Genomic DNA, 22367 nt, shown 5'->3' with positions numbered 1-22367 from the left:
TGCTAATATTTTTTTTAAAAATAGATTTTGTTGGTAATATTATTTTTTAAGTGTCCCTGTTGGCCCTGCTACTCTAGAATGTTGCCTCCTAGAAAACTAGCAGACATTCTAGAATAATCCATGTCCTGCCCTCCCATTATTCTTTACTTACTGACACCTGTTAGTAATAGTGCATTGCCACTGGGCAAAGTCTGAACTCCTGGCTTCTTACATCACTAATGAGGTAGTGCAGATACTTCCCTGTCTAGTGCCTTTTTAATTTCTGGAAACATGAAGTAAATGAAAATACACAATGTGAAGTATAAAATACGTCCATGACAGCTACTAAGAACCTGCAGCTCCACCATGTAAGTGTTAGGCTTTCTTCTAATGATGCGTAGATGTTTCTCACTCTCAAGAAGGGTTCTGGAGATAAATAAGAAGAAAAGTTGGTACTCTGCTTTAAAATGCTAATCAGGAAGCTGTAAGAAATATTCTGAATTTGTGGGAGCTGAAAAGATGGAGAAGCAGATGAAAGTTTACATACTTCCTGCTTGGCTAGTTTAATTGCTCTCTTGCCTGTTATTGTTATTATTTTTTTATTTTTAAAAACACTGACATTCTCACTCCAAATGAAGCTTCCAACATGATGTATAAGGAGATATTCTTGACATTATTAGTAAGGGTCAGCTTTCTGGAGGAGATGGTGCTAAAGCAAGAAGGAGGCCTGCCTTGTACGTTACCCCTGTCCCCGTGCTCCCTCACACATGTCCACTTTGATGGAAGTGAATATTACATGAGGCCCAAATGAAAGCCCAGATTTAAAAGAACTGTTTATTCTTTTATGCTCAGAGAATCCAATCTGAACCAGTTTAATCTTAAAACTGATTCTGCTGACTCTGGTTGTCCTTAGGTATCCAGACAGCATGGGTCACTGCAGAGCCCTGCAGATTTTCTTCAGATTCTCCTGAGGGGACATTCTTGTTGAACTTCAAATGAGTGAATGCAGTCTAGTTTAAATTATTGAGTTAGCCCAATTGAACTCAGTAGTAGTAGTATAGGTATGGAGGAAAAGAAATCCTGTGTCCTTCATGCTCACCCAGAAAACTTGAACATAAAATTATTGCCTTTGAGCCAAAGACTGCCCCAGATTCCTTCCTGCTAGTCTGCCAGCAAATTGAGAGCAAAGCTAATGTGGAACATTAAGAAACAAGTACACCGTGGAGCACAAATCTCTGAGTCTAGTTAGAAAGACCACTGACCTATGTTTTATCTAACAGTAACTATCACATGTAGCACTTAATGATATGCTAAACATTCTCAGCCCTTGTCTCATACGAAATAAATCTTGATAGCATGCTTAAATGTAGCAACTGTTATGCCTCTTTTATGGATGGAAAAACCAAGGTACCAAAGGGATTTTGTAGCAGAGCCAGAATTTAATCTCGGATAACTTGACTTCAGTATCTATGCCATTAGTATCATTCTGTTCTTTCTGGAAATGACAGGCTGAAATGATTGAGATACCAAATATATAATAATAGACTCAAAGTATTATGTAGTCACATGTGCATGTATGTTCACATATACTGTCATGCACTGTATCACCTCATTTCACCCAACAATAGAACATGTGTAAGATGATGGTTCTATAAATCTATCATTGATCCAAAAAATTCTATTCCCCTATTGAAGGCATAATTTGTTGTAGTGCAAATCATTATCTACCTATTCGTGGTGAATATGGCATAAACAAAGCCCTCATTGCTAATTATCTGAAAAAAAATAGTAACCTAGTTATCTGAAGTTCATAATACTTGGGAATTGGCAGGTCGCTGTGCTCTGGGATTCTGTATTTACTATATCTTATCCTTTGCACTGTACTTTCTACTTACTATTTTTGGATTAACTGTCAAACAGCATACTGTTTGCCAGCAACAACTTCCCACCTCTTACACTCACTGCATATCTCATTTTCTCTTTTCTCTCTTGGACTTAATCATGGTTGTGTAAAAATTCATATTAAAAGCAACACCTAACAAGAACTCTTTCAACATATACTCTCAAATGAAGTAATGCATAACATACATAAGATCACACATGCAACTATATGATGCAATGTGAATATCTGATGAGATCTTAATTATTCTATAATCAGTATTATATGCTTACATCTTAAAATAAACTTATAACATGTTAATACATTGCTCTCTTTTATCCTTCTCACAGGTGAGTTAATGAAAATACCAAGTTCTGCATTAAGGATACAAATTTGTAAATGTATTGTTGACTTCTATCATGCAGAACCATTAAAGAAACATATTCCAGGTAAGTTTTCATTGATCTTTCAATGATAATTTTTGTCTTTGGGAAACACACAAACAAAAAAAAAGTGACATCATCTCATATTTCACTAAACTTTCAACAAATGGGCTCATGGATTCAGTACCTAAAAAGAACAAATTTGCATAGTTTTGACCTCATCTCTAAAAATTGCATAAGTTTTCTTTTTTTCAGTTTGGAAGTTTATATCAAATTTTTATCTTGAAGGTAAATATTTATGGCCCAGGTGAAAAGGAATATCAAGTTTATAATTCTAAGTAATACACCAATAGTATTACTTAGAATTATAAATGAAATTATTTTCATCACTATCAATCGCCCCACGTAAATGTTAAGTTAGTAATGCTGGTGTCATTCTCTGTAATGTTTGTGGAGAATTCTGTATGTTAGAGCTAAGGAAAGCTTTTTTTTTTTTTTAGATTTATTTCTTTATTATATGTAAGCACACTGTAGCGGTCTTCAGACACTCCGGAAGAGGGCATCAGATCTCATTACAGATGGTTGTGAGCCACCATGTGGTTGCTGGGATTTGAACTCAGGACCTTCGGAAGAGCAGTCAGTGCTCTTAACTGCTGAGCCATCTCTCCAGCCCAGAGAGCTAAGGAAATCTTAATGTGTACTTATGAGAAGATTATACCAAGCATTGGTCTTAAGAGTATATATAATATTTAAGGCATACTTATCTTCATTGATTATATAATTTGCAATTAATATAGTAAGAGAGAATAAATAAATTATATTTTATATGTTTTAAATAGTTAAAAGTAAATCTATGGTAGTCTAGAAATTTGTGACTAAGGAGAACAAGAGAAGACATCTGAACTAGTGAAATACTTAAGGAGATTATTAAATGTAGCGGAGAATAGTTAATCTGCTTAGAGCTCCCATCAGGTGATCGAGCTTCTTGCCACCCTCCAGAGCTCTTTGATTCCCTAGACCCAAAGTGGCCCTTGAGGTCGCTTCCCCAGATTCTTATATGTTGGCGGCTGGCCTTTACTTCTGATCTCTCTGCATCCTTGTCATGGCGAATCTCTCCTTCCTCTTCCCTTTATCCCTTGTCCTGGAAATATAAAAGTCCTGCCTCTTTTACTCTGACCAGCCATTGGCTGTTGGCAACTTTATTTCCCAATCAGAGCCAACTGTGGGCAGGCTTCCTTAGCCCTTGTTCAGGGCATTGTAAACAGGTGTTTTGGGTAACAATTAGCATGAGAACACAGCTGCTACAATTAAATATGCAGCGTGAGATCTCAGATACACAGACTGGAGAACACAGTGTAGGGGGGGTGGGGGGGCACGAACATGAAGATCATCAGGGAAGACAAACAGGCTTAAAATTTGCAGAGTAGAAATGAAAATTAAGCCTGTCAGTGGTTGAATTAGTCAAAAAATAAGTCGTGTAAACAGCAAGGGACCAAGAAGAGCATTATGGGAAGTGTTCATACTGAGAGTTGGAAAATATGACTCAAAGAAATAAGAGAGGTTCAAAGGATCCAAAGACTAGAAAGGTTCAAAAAGAGGAAGAGCCTTGTCTGGCACCTCCATCATTAAGATCCCATGTATGCTGCAGGCTGCAGGAGACAACAGCCAAGGAGTGAACCTAGGACACTAAGAAGGTAGAAAATGTCAAAAAGGAGAAAGCCAGAACATTGTAGCAAACACAAAAACCTCAGAAGAAACCTAAAAAGTCAAATGGTAGAGAAATTATGAACATGAAAGAATGTAATCAGTGTAGAGAAATGGTGAGCCGGACTCTAGGTTTTATTCTGAACAAGAGAATTCCACAGGGCATAAACGATGAGGAACCTGCATTGTGGAGAAGTAGACATTGGCTTTTTCATCTCCAAATGTAGCCTCCAAAGCTCAGCCAGCTCACACTAGAATAGATGAGTGTCAAGAGAGAGGAGGAACCACAAAAATGAATGTAAAGAACACAAACAACCATTGCCATAACCCAGAGTTTCCAAACCATTGAAAGGGTACATCATGATGAGAAGCCATATATAAATAAGCAAAATGGGAACGCCTATATGAGACTGCCAGGCATTCAGACATAGCTGGTAGCACATGGTGGAGAGATATGTAAGCAATGTGAGGTGTATTTGTAAAACCTTTGACTGTTCCCCTTTACTTTTTTTTATTAAGGCATTTTTATTAGATATTTTCTTTATTTACATTTCAAATGCTATCCCCAAAGCCCCCTATAACCTCCCCCCAGCCTGCTCCCCAACCCACCCACTCCTGCTTCCTGGCCCTGGCATTCCCCTGTACTGGAGCATATGATCTTCACAAGACCAAGGGCCTCTCCTCCCAGTGATGGCCGACTAGGCCATCCTCTGCTACATATGCAACTAGAGACACAGCTCTGGGGGTACTGGTTAGTTTATATTGTTGTTCCACCTGTAGGTTGCAGACCCCTTCAGCTCCTTGGGTACATATGGGGCTGTCCATCGACTTTGTCCTTGTGAACTGGTCCCCAGGGAGAAGAGAGGTTCACACATAGACACACAACACACACACACACACACACACACACACACACACACATCCATTTCTGTATTTGCCGGGCACTGGTATAGCCTCACAAGAAATAGCTATTGCACGTAAACAATGTGAAAAGCTTCCATGTGCATGTTCCCTTCAAGTGTGTGAAAGAACACACTGCAGAGAAGCCTTATGCTTGTAAGCATCAAACACTGTGAGATTGTCACAACAGTTAGTTTCAAATACATGTGTTGAAATTAGGCCCTGGTTCTTTTTCCCAGTCCCATGCTCCCAGAAATAAGACTCAGACTCAAAATATATTTTCAAATACCTTGGCCATATAGCTAGGCTCTTCTCTGACTAGATATAACTTAAAATACCCCATTTTTTTTTTTTTTTGTAGCCTACATTCTCCCATGTCTGGTTACTTGTGCTTAGGTACCATGTGTCCATCTTGTCACATCTTTTCAGCAAATCTTCTGCCTCTGGCTCTCTCCCAGAATTCTTTCTTCTCCCAGGTGTTCCACCTCTGCTTTCGGCCTAAGCCATAGGTCATAGGGTTTTTAATTGACAAGTGATGCATCCATACAATACACAAGATATTCTCTGTATAATTCCCGATTTTAGTTCAATAAAAGGCTTTTTCTAGCTAATAGAAATTGAATTCAATTATAACAGTTATGAAAGCATTTAGCTATTTAAAATATCCAATCCTTATATATTTGACAAATTAGAGTATTCTGTTATCTATCCTATCTTAGTGAGTTCAGAGTTCTGTATCTAAATCATTTTCTATTCTAACTTGTTTTACCAACTTAAAACCATCTTCTTAGACTTATAAAATCTTCTTACATCCTAAACAATTTAAATTTATAGTAAGACGATGAATATCTAGTCTTCAATCCCATCGGAGAACTGAGAAGGAGGAAGTACAGGAATGCAGCTTCCAAAAATTATAGAAATGACAGAGACATCTGATCACCTGGAAATTCTCCATAACATTGGAGCATCTATTGTCAGCCTTCTGGCTCAGAATATCCGATAGACGTTTTATGAAGCAGAAATTATGAAGGGTTTGCTTACCCTATCTTAGCTGAGCTTAATAGTGGACTATCCTGCATTCATTTGTCCTTATTGAAATTCGGGCATTTTCTTTGCCTACTCTCTGGCTTGCTACAGTTGAAGCAAGTCCCAATGCAGCTCCTTCAATGTTCATCATCTTCTTTAAGATGGAATGGGGTGCTGTCTGGATCAGGCCTGTCTCATAGTCAAAAGATCTTATGATAATGAAACAATTTTAAATGCCATATTCTGTGGATCTCTGAGGTTTTGAAGACCATCTATCTATTTATACCATATCTGATTTGTCAGATATTGTTAATTCTTAGCTATTTTCTATTTGAATAACATCAAAAAATTTATTGTAAGTAACTAAACTAGTATTTAATATGACCATGAGTTTGGCTATTAATTTGCATTACTTAATTATTTTAAACAGTTTGCAATAGCAGCCATTAAATAGACTGTAACTAAACCTTGTATTTTAAAATGAGTTGCATAGGCATAATATCTGTATAAGAGTTGAACTATACATATGTCATGTTGTAACAAAATTAATCTTAAATTTTGTAGCAACACACAATGATTGATGCCAATGAAAGTCTTAAATCTGTATCGCTACACAAAATTCTATAATAGTATAACACATACAACCTTAATTCTGCATCTATTTAAAGATCTCAACCAATGTAAGATGATAGCTATAAATTTTATTTGGTTAAAGAGTAGATTCAGTAACCTATCCCCATTTGTATAATTTCTTATATTTCTATATTCCCCTTTTCCTCTCAACCACCTTCCCTTTATCTAAGAGAGAAAGACAGGTAGAGAAAAGGGGAAAGAAAGATAGAAATGCCTGAGTCTGAGTTCCCTATTTAATTTTCTCCCTGTCATTACACCATAATTATTTGTAAACATCTCCTAAAATGACAACATCTCTATATATCATGAAGTGACAAAACCTTCCATCCTAATGTAATGACGGATGAAAAAGTCACGCTAATGTCATACCTGGAAAGTTGTAGTTAATGTCTGAGATCTATTGATGAAGGTGATCTTATAGCATTATGAAAGGATGGTGAGAACAGAAGCAGTCACTTTAAACTCATATTTAGAGTTGAAATGATAAAGAAAACAAGATGTTGGACAGCTTAACTGGAAGCAAACTCAAAGGACAGTTACATGGAATCTGTTATTAGCTTTTTGATGTAGAAATGACATTTGTAGGTAAACAAGCTAGAAGCTCCTAAATGGGAAATGGAAAAACAAAATCCTTAAAGCATACATGAGAAGTTGTGATTAAGAACACAAGCTTAGAATTAACTCAGCAATATAGTGATGCCTTTTAAAGGAAAGAAGACAGAACTGGCAAGATGGCTCAGTGGATTAAGGTGTCTGCTACCAAGGCTGGTGGCTTGAGTTCAGTCAACAGGACTCATGGAGTCACAGGAAAGAACCAAGTCTAAGAATGTCCTCTGATCTCTACACACATGCCATAGCACGCATGGGTCTTGGCACACATTGCCATAGACATACACCAAAAGAAATAGATAGGATTAAAATTAAGAATATCTTCTGCTCAAATACCTGGCCCAAGAGGGACCCACCCAGAACCCTCAAGACACAGGAACTGAGGAGGAACCTGGGACAGGATCCTTCCAGTTCATCTGCACCCTGGTGCTGACCCTGTGCCACAGATCTCCATAACCAGATTCCTCCTGGAGAGAACTGGTCTCCCTGGAGAGCTGACACACAGGCTTACAAGAGGGATAAACCACAGTCAGAGATAGCAAGACCAGCTAACACCAGAGATAACCAGATAGCGAGAGGCAAGGGCAAGAACATAAGCAACAGAAAACAAGGCTACTTGGCATCATCAGAACCCACCACAGAGAGCCCTGGATACCCCAACGCACTGGATAGCAAGACTCTGATTTAAAATCACATCTATGGTGATGATAGAGGACTTTAAGAAGGACATAAATAACTACCTTAAAGAAATACAGGAGAACGCAGGTAAACAGGTAGCAGCCCTTAAAGAGGTGCTACGCTCCGGTCGAGTCAACTGGACAAACTGAGAGGCTTAAAAGTCACTCATGAGGCAAAAGAGTTTCAAGGAAGTTCTCCTCCTGGAGTCGTGTTCCCTACCCATACAGTAATTTTTCATTCTTGCATTCCATTCTCGCGTTAGTCTAGTGTATGGATCCACGTGCTCTCTTTCAATATTTTCCTATCATAAGTGCTTTTTAAGATTGAATTTTGACATAGCTAAAGCTGTCCGCCAGTGTTCTAACAATCCTAGTTCGTTCTTAGCAAGACCTTGGGCTTAGAATTCAGTACTGTCCCTGGTATTACAATATCTCTTTGAGTAAAAGTTAGGTCACTGCCCTTCACAGGAATTTACTATCACTAAGGAAGAAGGAAGTTTTAGACCAAAGGAGAAACCAGAATAGATACTATAGCAGAGTTACACCCATACACATGTATTTACAATGGCCTAAGGGGAAGGTGGACTATACAAGAGACTAAAATAGGAACTATGGCAAGGACACGAAGCCCTTGACCCTGGCTTCTAAGATTAGTAAATCTTAGGTGGAGCCCTTGTTGATCCCAGCTGTTATCAATGAATTCTATCCCAGGTGGTTCCTGTTAGACTTTTTGTGTTTGCATTCCTCTGTTTTATGTAAGATTCCGGTTACCTCAATTGTACCTTGGGAATATGTCACCCAACTTCCTTATTGTCCTCTGCATAAAAAGTCTGAGGCTCGATTCGAAAATTACACTCAGATTCCACAGGAACTCTCCTGTGTGTGTCTGTTTGTCGCTCATCCACGCTTTGCCCACCCGCATCGAGAGACCCCGTTCCACACAGACACAGGGACCCAGAGGGTCTACGGCAAAGAGGAAACACAAAAATCTCTTAAAGAATTACATAACCCATCCCAGGAATAGACAGGGGCATATCTATGGCTCAGAAACCAAGTTCTCAAAGTTAAGGCAAACTGACAGATGTGGGAAGCCACATATGCCATTACAGGGCGGCGCTGGCTACCGCTGGCCACCACCCATAAGTTTGGGTAAACAACCAATGTGTGCATGTGCAGTAGTTTTTTGCCGAGTCACTGCCTGGCCTGGGGCATGTAAATGAGGTACTGAATGCATAACCAATCGGGTGTAGATATGTAAATGAGGTATGTAAATGAGGTACTGAATGCATAACCAATCGGGTGTGGACATGCCTCTCCTAGACCTATATAAGCAGCGCCAGTTCTGGGCTCAGGGTAGTCGGGCGCTCACAGACAGACAACTCAGAACTATGCCAAGGTTAAAGAATCTAGTTGTTTTCAAAGGTCAAGATATCAAGAAATTATAAATGAGATCATAATATAAAAATATAGCTTCACATCACTGTGAATTCTTTAATCCTTGTGACTAAACATAGTTAGGCAGGCACCTGTGCAACCAGCAAAAGTGATAGGGTCTTGTAGGACCTATGGCAAAATGAAGTTTTTGTGAGGTCGCGCTGTTCAGCTGCCCTAAAATAGCTGTGTATTCACAATCATTTCCTTCTCCCCTCTCATTTACTACTGATGTGATGTAATCCTTATCCTTTGAACTAGTTGAAGCGGTACTTTGTCCCATAGAGTGAAAAGGTACAGTATTTGTCCACCATGCTCTTTGGCCTTACAGAAAGGTACTACTTACTGGCAGATAGTTGCATTTGTTTGTTTGTTTCGTTGTTGGTTTTGTTTTGGTTCTTGTTTTTTGTTTGTTTGTTTTTTTTAGAATTTAAGATTGTTTCCAAAATCTGTGCATTTATTTCAAGGCCAAAAACTATGAGGCCCACAGGACAAAACCAGAGTTACTGCAAATTAAATTTTATGCACACAAACATGTCCATTTATTTTCATATTATTTATGACTTTCTTTTTGCAATGATACTGTGCTACAACATCTAGAGCTAAATACTTGAAAGACAAATCTTACTAACCTGTAAAGAATAAGCAAATACCATCTTGCCCTTTATAGAAAACGTTGTCCATTCCTGTATGTACACGGTATAAATGTCACATGTCCTTTAAAAAGTTTTCCAAGTTGTTTCTCTTACTAAATGGTCATTTTGTGAAATAACTGCCCATGTTGCTGTGTTAGGCTACCAGCAGGTGAGTTCTTCATACAAGATTAAAATGGTAGAGGTCGGTGGATTGGCAAAGGCAATGGTCCAGTCAGCACTCCTGCTTGAGAATCAGCTTGTCGAGAAACTCTGGGTTCTGAAAGTCCTGCAGCATCTCTCTACTTCTGGTGTGTATACCACTACTGAGTTTAAATGTTTCATTCTAACAGACTATGCAGTATAAATAGTTTGTTAAATTTAATTTTCAGGAGTTAATTGCACTTTAATGGTGAAAGCCCAAGCAGCCAGCAGAATCTGTGCTCACCTCAATGACCCAGATCCCTCAGGACAGCTTTTATTTCGTTCATCAGAAGTACTTTGGAATTTACTGGAAAAATCTTCAAAGGAGGAAATTATACAACAGCTTAGTAACTTGGAATGCCTGCTGTAAGTGCATGTAGATAGATAGGAATGTCTTCTGCCCTGAAGCATAGCCAATGATAGAGAACCACAACTTTGAATCTGTGTTCAGTTAAATTCTGATTCATCTGAAGGCTGCATTTCATGAAATCTCCATACTAAGGTGTAGGGGGTTGGTCTGGTGCTGCTATGTATTCAAATACTAAATACTGGCTCTCAAAGTCTGGTTGCCCCTGAGGAGGAGATCCTAACACATACCAAATGATGCTATGTAAACTTTGCCCCTCACGTTATCCCTGATTGGATAATAAGGATTCCTACAGCCTAGGTTGGGTTGGAGGAGCAGATTCCTGGGCTTAGGGTCAGAGGTAGGGACCATGAGAAGGAGAGAGGAGGAAGGAAGGAAATCACCATGGAATAGGTGGGTTGTGAGAACATGGCTCTGGGGGCTGGCATTCTGGAATAGGAATGCCTAGGAGGAACATGGCGAGTGATATCTCCAGGATCACCACAGGGAAGTAGACAAAATTGCAGAAAGAGTTGATATCTGCCCAGTTCCAGTGCTCTAAAGCTTATTATAAATCTAAAGGTCTCTGTGTCTTTTAACTGGGAATTAAATGATCTAAAGTGGTGTAGAAATCCCTAATAGATATTTAAAGGCAACAAGGGCATGTAGCAAACCCCCCTAATAAAAATTACCAAAACAAATTGATGCCCAACATGGAGCACAATGTATAAAAGGAATTATTTTTAATACAATGTAATCAGTAAATTAATCTGTTGGCTGTATTTCTTAGCTAGCTAATTCCCCAATAACCACATAGAAAGGCTAAGATTTATTAAATTGCCTTGAGCCATTATTACTCCATTATAAACTTCCAAGCTAGTCAGACTTACTCCCAGACAACCTTCCCATCTTACCTGATTTTTTTTATCCTTTCTTGATCCAGCTCTCCTATTCTGATAGTTACTCCACCTCCCTCACAGCTCCCTCCTTTACTTCTTGGCCCTTTCTCTGCCCCGCCTAGAACTGGAAGTCTCACTTATTCTCTCTAAAGCTCTGTATTGGCTGTGGGCTTTTATTGGCAAGGCAGAGAATTAATGAAGAGCAGTGTTTACACAGTCTTGAGACCGGAGCTTTTAAGAATAAGCATAACAAAGCCATGTCCAGATTGAAACAAGATATGAGGGCAAAGTAATCAGCATTTGAATAACACAATGGTAAACTTTACACAGTGACTGAAATCATTATGCCTGCGATAAGAAGCTAGATTTTTGTTGTATTGTGAGTTTTGAGATAGGTTTTATGTAGTAAGACTGACCTGAAACATGCAATATAGCTGAGGGTCTCCTTTTTCCTTCCCAGAACTGAAATTAAATACAACTATGTGCCTCCATGCCCAGGAGAAATCACTAGGATTCTCTAGTGATTGTCTCTAGGATGCTCTAAATGTGTCTTATTACATAGATAAATTGTGCCTCTACAGATGGATAAAGTAAAAATTATACTTTTAGAACTATTTATTCATTAGGTTTCTGATTAGTACTTACTACCTTTCCATTTATATATTTAAAATTGTCAATAAAATGTGCACAAGTATTCAAAAAAGTTTGAAGTCATTTACTTATTTAACCCATGGTTATTGTCTGTTGTGCTTGGGTCAGCCTGAGATTATAATAATATAACTAAAGCTTAGGTGTAGTAAGCAGCATACCTTTAACCCCAGAATTTAGGAGTCTCTGTGAGCTCAAGAGTGAGCTCCAGGCCAAACAGAGCGACATAGTGAGACTCTTATTTTAAAAGATAGAATAAAATAAAATAAAAGCCAAAGAGATGGCTCTGCAGTTAAGTTTTTGCAGAGGACCTAGGTTTGATTCCCAGCATCCACATGACAACTCACAACTACTCATAACTCCAGTTTCCTGGGATCCAGGGCCCTCTTGTGACCTCCCTTGGTAACACACATGTACAGTAGTGAAGACACACCTGAAAGCAAAACACACACACACACACACACACACACACATGTATATATATTCTAAAGTAAATTTTTAATTAAAAGCTAGAATGGACTGACCTTCTCTTACATTTATAGACAAAAATAAGTACATACATGATAAAAAAAAGTATAATAAACATAATGAAAGATTTTTGTAAGTTATCACATCTTTTTTTAGAATAATATGAATGAATGTATTTTTTGTTGTCATGTGACCCAATAAACCAACAGTACTGTCCTAGTTAGCTTTGAATGTTAATGTGGCACAGTCTCTAACTGCTGAAAAGAGAGTCGTCAGAGAGGGATTGGTCAGATCAGATTGGCCTGTATGTCTGTGAGCGACTGTCTTTATTGTAACTAGTATAAGATGGCCTAGCTCACTGTGAGCAGCACCAATGCTCAGTGGTTCTAGAGTGTACAAGAAAACTAGCTAAGCATGAGCCTATAAGTGAGCCGGCCAGTATACTTCCTCCATGGTTTCTGCCATCGAATTTCTGCTTGGGTTCTTTCATTGATTTCCCTTCAGTGATGGACTGTGATGTGGAAGTGTAAGCCAGATAAATCATTCCCTCCTCTAAGTTGCTTTGGTCAGTGTTTTATCACAGAAAAGAAACTAGAACACCGACTGATGAGGATGCAGCTTTTTAAAAGTGAGCCACTTCATTCAGATCTCAGCAAAACTGAGGACTTAGCTCTTCTCTAGCTATTGGTGCTGTCTTCCACTCTTTTGAGGTCATTCCCACAGAACCACAAGCTAAGCAGAGTGAATGTCTAAATAAGAAATATAACGTTATTACAAAGAAAACTGCAAATGGGTCCCAAGATGTAAAATCTGTGACTGTCTTCTAAGAAGTCTGACCTGGAACTGAGCCTGTTGCTGCTTCCTTGTGCTCAGTAACCTTAGCAGGATCTCAGAGATTAGGAGTGAGTCACAGGAAAAGATGTTTGCAGAGGGCATCACCATAGGAAAGAAGTAAAAATCATTGCGGGGTGGGGGGGACTGAGAGAAGTTGAGTATGATGGGAGTGGAAGAGTACAACAGACTGCTTAGAGCTGAGGTTCCAGCGAGAGCAAGAACATATCAGCAGAGCCCCGGGAAGCCTGCTAGAAGAGAGAACCTAGCCTGAGAATAAAGAGAAGCTTTGGGTGGCTTTAACAGGATGGGATTAAATCATGTAGAGCAATCACGTTGGCAGCTGTATGCAGTTAGATTAGTGGGTTCTTTTCTGGCACATTGCTGTGAATTAGAAGCAGATTGGGAAGGATAAAAGAAGAGAAATACTTTAGGCAAAGTCTAAAAAGTGGGATTTTACTGATAAAGGCATAAGTATTTCCATAGAAATATGTCTTAGTTCAGCCTTCAGAGATTCAGAGATTTGTAGTTTAAAAACAACAGAAATCGTTTTCTCACTGTCTTAGAGGGTAGAAATCAGTTCAGGGTGCCAGCATGGCTGACTTGCCATAAACATGCTCTTCTGGACAGCAGGCTGACTCCTCCTTTCACAGGGAAGGAACCAGGCAAGAGCACTCGGGCTTCCTGTTGTAAGGACCTAGATTCCTTTATAATGGCTCCACCTTTGTGGTCTAAATGCTTCCCCTAAACCCACTTTCTCAATACACTTCACACAAGGGAGGGTTTTGACAAACGAATTTTGAAGAAACCCAAACATTTTGTGTATGACGATATCCTTTCCTAACATTTTATTTTCTAGGGCTTTGAAGGAAGTATTTAAAAACCTCTTTGTGAGGGGGCATAGTCACTATGAGCGTCAGCTTAGAAATGATATATTAGTTATCACCACCATTATAGCTCAGAACCCTGGAGCACCGATGATTGTGAGTACGCATCGATCATATTAACTTTATCGGTGAAAGTGGTGGGGGTACTCTAAATTATGTTTTAGTATTTATCTGTGTTACTGCACTGCTAAACTGTATTTTAATGTCCCAGTAGTCACCTCTATCCCGCCACTCTGTTGCATTCTGCTGGGAGCCCAGCATCTGCTCTGTATTGCAGCACTTCCACATTCATTATTTCTGGTGTTTTTCTTTTGTTCCTGCCTATCTAGCTTCATTCTCTTTTCACTGAAAGAACTTTATCATTTCCTATGGTACAAACTTGGTACCTGCTCTCAACAAAGTCTCTTGGATTTCTTTTACCTAAAATTATCAGTAATTTACCTTAATCCTTGAAATTTATGTTCATTGCATATAGAATTCTAGGTTGAAAAACATCTCTCTTAGCACTTGAAAGCTAATGCTCCACTGTCTTCTGCTCTCTGCTGTTCCTGGTAAGTACTGGCTATTTGGAATTCTTGCTTCCTGATAGGAAAGTGTCCTTTAAATCCTGTTTGCAAGATCCTCACCACCACCATTGGTGATCAGCAGGGTTATTAAGTGTACCAGGACGTTATCACTTTTGTGCTTATACTTTATAGATTGTCCTACATATGTAATTTTTTGAGCAAGTTTGAACAAATTTGGGTCATTATTTTCCTCAGTAGTTTTTAGTTTGTTCTCTCTCCCAACTTGGCCTATCATTCCAAATATTAATATACTCAACTAGTTTTTGAAATGGTCTCATATGGTTGTAGACTTCTAGTCACTGTTTGCAAAAATTTTTCTCTCTAGTCCAAAGGTTGTGTGGTTTGTATTTGTCTATATATTAAATTAACTAATTTTCCTGGTCCCATACATTGTACAAACACCCCTTTCTAGTGTGTTTGTATTTCAGATCTTAGACTTTCTCTTTTTCTTCAGTTCTGGAGATCAAGCTCAGGGTTTTCTGTGTGGTAGGCAAGGACTCTACCACTAAGCTACACCCCTGGTCCCCTTTGATTCGCTCTCACCATTTCTACTTTATGTAGCTTCTGTATCCCCATTGATTATGAGTATCTTTGCTATGGATCCTGACATAGGCCTCTGAAGAGTACTTCATCAGTTTTATTATGAGTAGACGTTGGCTTGTCTGCATTCACACCTATGGTGGATTTGCTGCAAATTTCAGCTTGGTTCTTCTAGCCTTAGTCACCATAGGTAGAATTATCTGTATTGGACAGGTCAGGCAGCAGTCAGAGTCAAAGCATCTGTGTGCGTATTTTGATTCTGCGTCTGGATTTTCCTCTATGAGGCTGTACCTTTCATTCTAGTGGCTGTGGTTGCCTCAGTCTTCTGATTCCTGGGTCCATTTAAACTGTAGTTTAGCATCCATACACAAGGTATAGAATAGGATTGCTGTTGGGCTAAAAGCCCGTCTTAAAAGGAGTTGGTATGAGAATCTACACAGTGGATTCTTTAGTCTTTATCAAAGTTTGAACTTTCTTCCAATGTCTACTTTCTTCCAGTGTCTACTTTGTGAGAAGCACAAGATTGATGCTTTTTATATGTTTGTTCAAAGATTGTTTTATCATAACTACTCAGCCATATCAGAAGCTAATTCTCCCTATATGTAAAATTATTTATGTCTATACTTTAGTGTTGTGTATGTGTGAATGAGTATAGGCTTGTCTATGAGTGTAGGTGCCCACAGAGGCAGAAGGCAGTGTCGGAACCCCTGGATTTGGAGTTACTGGAGGTTGTGAGCCCCCTGAGTGGTTCTAGGAAAGGAACCCAGGTCCATACTCCTTAACTCATCAGCCATCTCTCCAGCCCTGCCCTGAACTGTATAGTGGACAAATAATCGAATGATTAAAATCACAATATTCACACATCTGTCATATTACTATACTACCTACAAAAGTCTCAATACCTGTCGGTGTACATGAAGTGTTCCAACATAAGAAAAGTCATGGAATTCATACTGTGAAAACACATAAGCAGTCCAACATAACACCTAGTTAAGTCTTCTATATGTAGATAAACCCTGTGTCATGGAATTCATACTGTGAAAACACATAAGCAGTCCAACATAACACCTAGTTAAGTCTTCTATATGTAGATAAACCCTGTGTTTGTCTGACAGGCTATGGCCAGTCAGTGAGTTCTGTCACTGTCAACATTCCAGTAATTGCATGAATATAAGCCAAAGCAACAACATTCTTACATTTTTAAAGGAGCCATGTCAATCCTGAAGAGGGAGAGAAATCATGCTGTGAGTGCAAAAGCCCAGCATTGCATGCACCTATAAACTCTGCTTAATATGCAAAGTCCAGTCAGCATGTCTGTCCAGAGTGAGTCCCCGTGCTGAGGTGTTTGCAGCTCTGGTCATTCCTTGGGGCTTTTGTGTTAAATAGTGCTGTTTTGTGCTCCCCGTTTGTCCTTTGATGTACAGAGTGACTGGGATAAAGGTAACATTGAAAAGAATAGGTATTGAAAAAAATTGGCCTTTCCACAGCTGTGGTATAACTTAAAGATAAGAACTGTGTGGGGGTGTGCTGACAACTCACTCGCTCACATAGCATGTCAGGTATTCATGGATTAATATTAAATACTTCTTAGAAACTTTGGCAAGTTTAAATTAAGTGAACTCAAGCTGCCTGGCCATGGTGGTGCTTTTCCGCTTTGCTCATTATTATAGTAGGATTATAAGTGCAAATGAACTGCAGTATGGAAATTGAATAGTAGGCAGCTTTGGTCACCCGTACCTTAATTGCCATTCCAATTTCACCTTTCTGCTTGTTTTGTGTGTTTGTAATAGGAATGTGGCTTTACCAGGGATTTGATACTATTTGCAACTTTTAATGAAGGTAAACATTGTACCATCTTGAGCATTTTGTGAGTGTCCTGGTGAGTCTGGTGTGTAACTTCAGCTTTCATTTCACTCCCTGTGTTCTTTCCTCACAGTTAAAAGTCAAAACCCTTTGGTAAAAAGTCTTAAGCTTTTTAATTGCTATGAAGATTTTGAGCTGAAGAAATTGTTATTCAATATAATTGTGATCTTATGTAAAGATTTAGCTACTGTACAGGTAAAGATGACTCAAAATATAAAAGTTAATAAAAAGCATATTATATTATATTGTATCATAGTATTTTTAAAATCATGATTGCAAATCTTTCATTAACCAATTCATTTCTGTATCATAGAAAATGACAACCTTATCAGCTCAAATGCTAGTCCTTTGAAATGTCCTTTGCAAACAGTAAACTCAAAAGATAACTTTGAAACACACACACCAAAAAAATAGAAGTTAAGAGATTGAGCAGTATATTCAGCTCTCCTAAGAGAACATAAAAATAGTTCACACTGCCTAAACCATTCTCTCCCTCTCCCTCCTCTCCCTCTCCCCTTCCCCTTCCCCAGCCTTTCCCCCCTCTCCCTTTCCCTCTCCCCCTCTCCCTCTCTGCCTCTGCTGCTCAGGATTGAACACTGTCCTTGCTGCCACTGAGGCAAGCACTCCACCACTAAGTCACAGGCACAGTCCGCACACATGGCCCATCAGTCTCCTCTGACTCTCTGGAAAGGATGATGTAATGGACAGTAACAGCTGGCCTCGGCTCTGCTGGTCTCCAGACGCTTATGAGCCTGTGTTTTCTCCACACAAGCCTAACTAATCTTTCATTTTCATTCAGCCATCTCTCTATGTTCTGTGTCACATAGTATTTCAAATGTCGCCCACTGAGTTTTCACAGTGATGCTAGAACTAATATTCTTGTTCTTACTCAACTCCAAGTCTCATTCTCTTTCAGTGTACATCATGAAGTGATATGGGAGTGAATTCAGTATAGAATTAAAAAAAAAACCCTCATAATTGTTCATAGACTAGTGTTAAGTAAGTAGGAAAAATAGTATTATATAGGACAGTGTTTTGCATTCTCATAAACTGAAATATACATCAACCAGTATTAATGATTGTATTAACCATTTTTGCTATTGGTCATTTTATATTTTTTCATGTTTTAATTTTTACTGAAATGCTAGGTTCAATGGAATTATAAAATCTTAAAATGTCTAATTAAAAATGGCTTGTGACCTGACTGACAGTCATTGATACAGTGTATCAATTCTTTTTTGTTTAATTTTTTATTAGATATTTTCTTCATTTACATTTTAAACGCTATCATTTTGCTATCCCAAAAGTCACAGTGTATCAATTCTTAAATTTGTACATAAGAAACAATTAGCTTGCAGTGCCCTCTTCTTACATGTATGCACCTCTGAGGGCTAGAGGTGCAGGTGGGTGGGAGGCTGTAGGACTGGCATGCACAGGGGCCCAGCTCTAATCCCTAGCACTATAAACAAAAGAAAACAAAAAAGAGGAAAGAAACACCACCCATTTATTTGCCTCCAATCTCCTACCTCTATGATTTTGTTATATATAGAAGCATATTCATGCATTGCATCAAAAACAACTAATGTATATTTTCTGCTATCATTGGCTGAAGAGCTCACACCCCAGGAAAGGGACTCATTGCTCTTAGTGTTGCAAAGCTGTCCATGATGGGGGCTAGTGTGTTGTCTGTCTGTCTGTCTGTCTGTCTCTCTCTCTCTCTCTTTTTTTTTTTTTTTTTTTTTTTGGTTTGGGCTATCTGCACTGTCACAGATAGAAGGGAAATATTTTGAAATTATAACAAATATCAAATTTGAGATCTTGTATTTTATTTTGCTAAATTAAATAAAGCTATTTTAATTATGCTCCTAACTAAGTACATTCTGCCCTTCCTTATAGCTCTTAATCGATGGCAAAGTTATTTTGGCTTTGTTTACCTATGTGAAAAAGCCTGAGAGACTCAAGATCATTGAGTGGTCTGCAGCACAGTATGAAGAACTACAACTGCATGCGATTGCCACCTTGTCCTCCGTGGCTCCTTTGTTGATAGAAGAGTACATGTCATGCCACGGCAATTCTCGGATCCTTGCATTTCTAGAGTGGTGTGGGCATGAGGGTGAGTGCCCTTCATATCTGTCAGGTCTCTGCTCTGCATTTCAACTGAACTCTCAGTATTTGCACAGAGAAGCAATAGTTACATTGAAGAAAACCAAAATACCGAATTTATTCTTTCAGTGGATTATATGAGTTAATAAACATTGAGATTTTAGAGCTAGAGAGATGGCTCAGAAGTTAACATCACCTATTGTTCTTGCAGAGTCCCTGAGTTGGGCTCCAAGCCCCTGTGTCAGGGAGCACACAGTTGCCTGGAACTCCAGCCCAGGGTGTTCAGTGACCTGTGCAGGCACCTGTGTTCATGTAGGGCCCCACATAGACACCCACACTTACACATAATTAAAGATAAAACAGACACTTACAAAGTTTAATATTAACCAGGATCCTAAGTATAATTAGTAAATGTGTAAAAGAAATTATTTATATAGATATAATTTTCTTCATATTTTTGTATTATGAGGCCTATACAAAGATTATAATTGGGAAGGAAATTTATCTGGACAATATTTTAGTATATTCATCCAACAAACATTGTCTACTGAGGACCAGGCAGGAACTGAAAATACATTTAGGCTAAAGTGGACACAAATCCCTAAATAATTTCATAATGTTTAAAATCTAGTTACCTAGCCACAAGCACTAGCTCTAAGATATTGTTTGTCAAAGAGAAAAGCCTCAATTTGCAACTGTTATTTTATTCAATTCTTAGAAAGAAAGTAAATATATTCATGTGCTTAACAAATTTGATCAGGAAGAGCCGATTTCTTTGTCAGTAATTTTTCTCTAGAACGTGTTGGGGGTGTGAGAAAGAGAAAGGAAAGACTGAGTAGAATTCACTAGGCTATCCTCAGACTCCTAATCCTCCCACCCCAGCCTCCGGGTGTTAGGATCATAGACATTCACCACCACACCTGGATGGAAAGAATCTTGTAGGATGCACTTTCATTACATCAGCAGTAGCCAGACCCAGACTCTAAGTCCCAGCTATTAAAGGTGCTGAGACAAGAGACTCCCTTGATCCCATGACTTTAAGACAAGCCTGAGCAACCTGTCTCACAAATAGAGAAGAAAAACATGTATTCATTCACAGAGGAGATAACATTTTTATCCTTTATATGTTATACCTTCTGATACATTAAGTTGCTAAACTTAACCTTATTAAATTAGTAAATAAAACAATTCTGAACATTGTTCACATTGTTTTATATTTACAGAATACTCCAAGGCAAAAAGGAAAATGCTATCTCATAAGAATCTAACAGTTACATGTGCCTTCTGTGTGCTGGGCCTCACTCACTTTGCAGAGTCCCTCACGCAGTTCTACCTCTGGTTTGTCAGATGGGCAGAACCCAGTCTGAGAAGTTACATAATGTGTTTCTGACCACATAATAAAAACAAAGCAAAGATTTAACCTGGACTCCATCATAACACACAATGGTGCTTGAATTCTTTTAAAAACCCTTAGCCTAAGGCTACTTATAGAAGATTCTTTGAAATTATTACAACAAAAAGGAGAGAGACTATTAGGGATGTACACCAGTTAGTGGGGTATGCTGAGAACTTGGTATGATGGCATGGACCTATGATCCCAGCACTTAGGAGGTAGAAGCAGGAGGACCAGAAGTCTGAGGACATCCTTAGCTACTAACAGGTTTGAGACCAGCTTAGGACCCACATGCTCTGTCTCAAAAAGGACAGAAAATTTTACTTTGCTTTTTTATCAAAACCTGCCATAAAACTAAAGTAATTAAATGATAGGGCACTGTTCCAGGGATAGACCAATCAGGCGGCAGTGAGAGGCGGCATTTCCAGAGATGCTGATGGTCCATGAGAGAAGAAGGATGGGGGGGGGGGGGAAGCAATGGCTCCTCCATAGGAAAATGAAAAACTTAGATTCTCTCACTGTAAAAAAAAAAAAAAAAAAAAAAAAAAAGATTGCAAAATGAAGGCTTAAATCTAAATACCTAAACTGTAAGACTCTTCAATAATACATGATCAATATCATTCTGATAGACATCAAGAGAGAAAATTTTTGTTTTAAAAACTCAGGAGCTTAAGCTGCAGAAGGGAAAGGTTGATGGACCAAACAATTATAAGAATTACAAACAACAATGTAACCAAATCTGTAGCAGACAAAGCCATAATCTCAAGCAGCTACTACTCTGTGATGCGGAATCCAAATTGAACTTCCTAAAAGCATGCATTTTAGCAAGAAGGTGACTCAGCTAACTAGCACAGAAAAAGCGGGGGTTGCCATGTTACTGGGAAAGTTTCAGATGTTCTGAAAACATTTTAGGAGCTCAAACAGAGAAGTAATAAGAGAAATGCAGGTTAAGCTAAAAATGAGCTACTATGTAACGTTTAACAGACTTAACAAAAGAATTCAGTTGGTTTTGTGCATTGTGTCCATATGGTAACTTTCCTAAAATTCTCCATTTGGGACAAAGACAAAATGTTCACCATAGTGTTGGTACCAGTGAGTGGGTAAATTGATTTGTTTTTAAATAAATGCAGAAGGCAACTAAAGTAATGACCCAAGTCTACATATGATACTGTAAATCTAAAAGATTTGCTCTTATTTATTATTAATTGTATGTTTGTGTGCACACATGAGTGCAGTTGTGTGTAGAAGCCAAAGGTATCAGACCCCCTGGAGCTGGAGTTGCAGGTAGTTGTGAGTCACCTACTGTGGGTGCTGGGAAATGAATTTGGATTCTCTGGAAGTATGTATTGTTTATTGATCTAACCCCCAGTGTGAGTAACTTTTAAAACATGGCATTTACTAACAGAACATTGCAAGAGGCACAAGCAATGATAACTTTGGGTAAAATTTTAGGAAGCATATTTCCATTCTGAGACTAGGAAGAAAGGAGGAAGGGTCAATATTTCTGTAAAAAAAAGAAAAAAAGCAAAGATGATTGGACTTTAATATCTCCTTAAAATATATTGTATGTTGTTTTGTTTATAAATGAGAACATTTACTTGAAATGTTTCAGGCTTTAGGTTTCCTTTTTTTTCAAAAACAGGGTTTTTTTTTAATTAGATAGTTTATTCATTTACATTTCAAGTGCTATTCCCAAAGCCCTCTCTACCCTTCCTGCCCCCAACTCCCCCTGTTCCCCAACCCACCCACTCCCGCTTCCTGGCCCT

At 38.6% G+C, this 22367-nt stretch overlaps 1 protein-coding gene across 2 annotated transcripts in view; it reads left to right on the top strand.

Annotated features, from left to right (window-relative positions):
• Positions 1 to 22367, top strand: part of Cfap69 (cilia and flagella associated protein 69) — a 71567-nt gene that overhangs the window by 20840 nt on the left and 28360 nt on the right. For both annotated transcript variants that reach the window (XM_021163223.1, XM_021163224.2), the window contains exons 6-12: positions 2209 to 2307; positions 10015 to 10164; positions 10246 to 10423; positions 14109 to 14232; positions 17033 to 17081; positions 17179 to 17300; positions 19002 to 19218. In XM_021163223.1, the coding sequence (XP_021018882.1) occupies positions 2209 to 2307; positions 10015 to 10164; positions 10246 to 10423; positions 14109 to 14232; positions 17033 to 17081; positions 17179 to 17300; positions 19002 to 19218 (939 nt within the window). The remainder of the gene's footprint in view (positions 1 to 2208; positions 2308 to 10014; positions 10165 to 10245; positions 10424 to 14108; positions 14233 to 17032; positions 17082 to 17178; positions 17301 to 19001; positions 19219 to 22367) is intronic.

Source organism: Mus caroli, chromosome 5 (assembly GCF_900094665.2).
Source record: "Mus caroli chromosome 5, CAROLI_EIJ_v1.1, whole genome shotgun sequence".
Taxonomy (NCBI): domain Eukaryota; kingdom Metazoa; phylum Chordata; class Mammalia; order Rodentia; family Muridae; genus Mus; species Mus caroli.
Note: the sequence above shows the minus strand (reverse complement) of the source record. Positions and strands in the feature narration are given on the sequence as shown.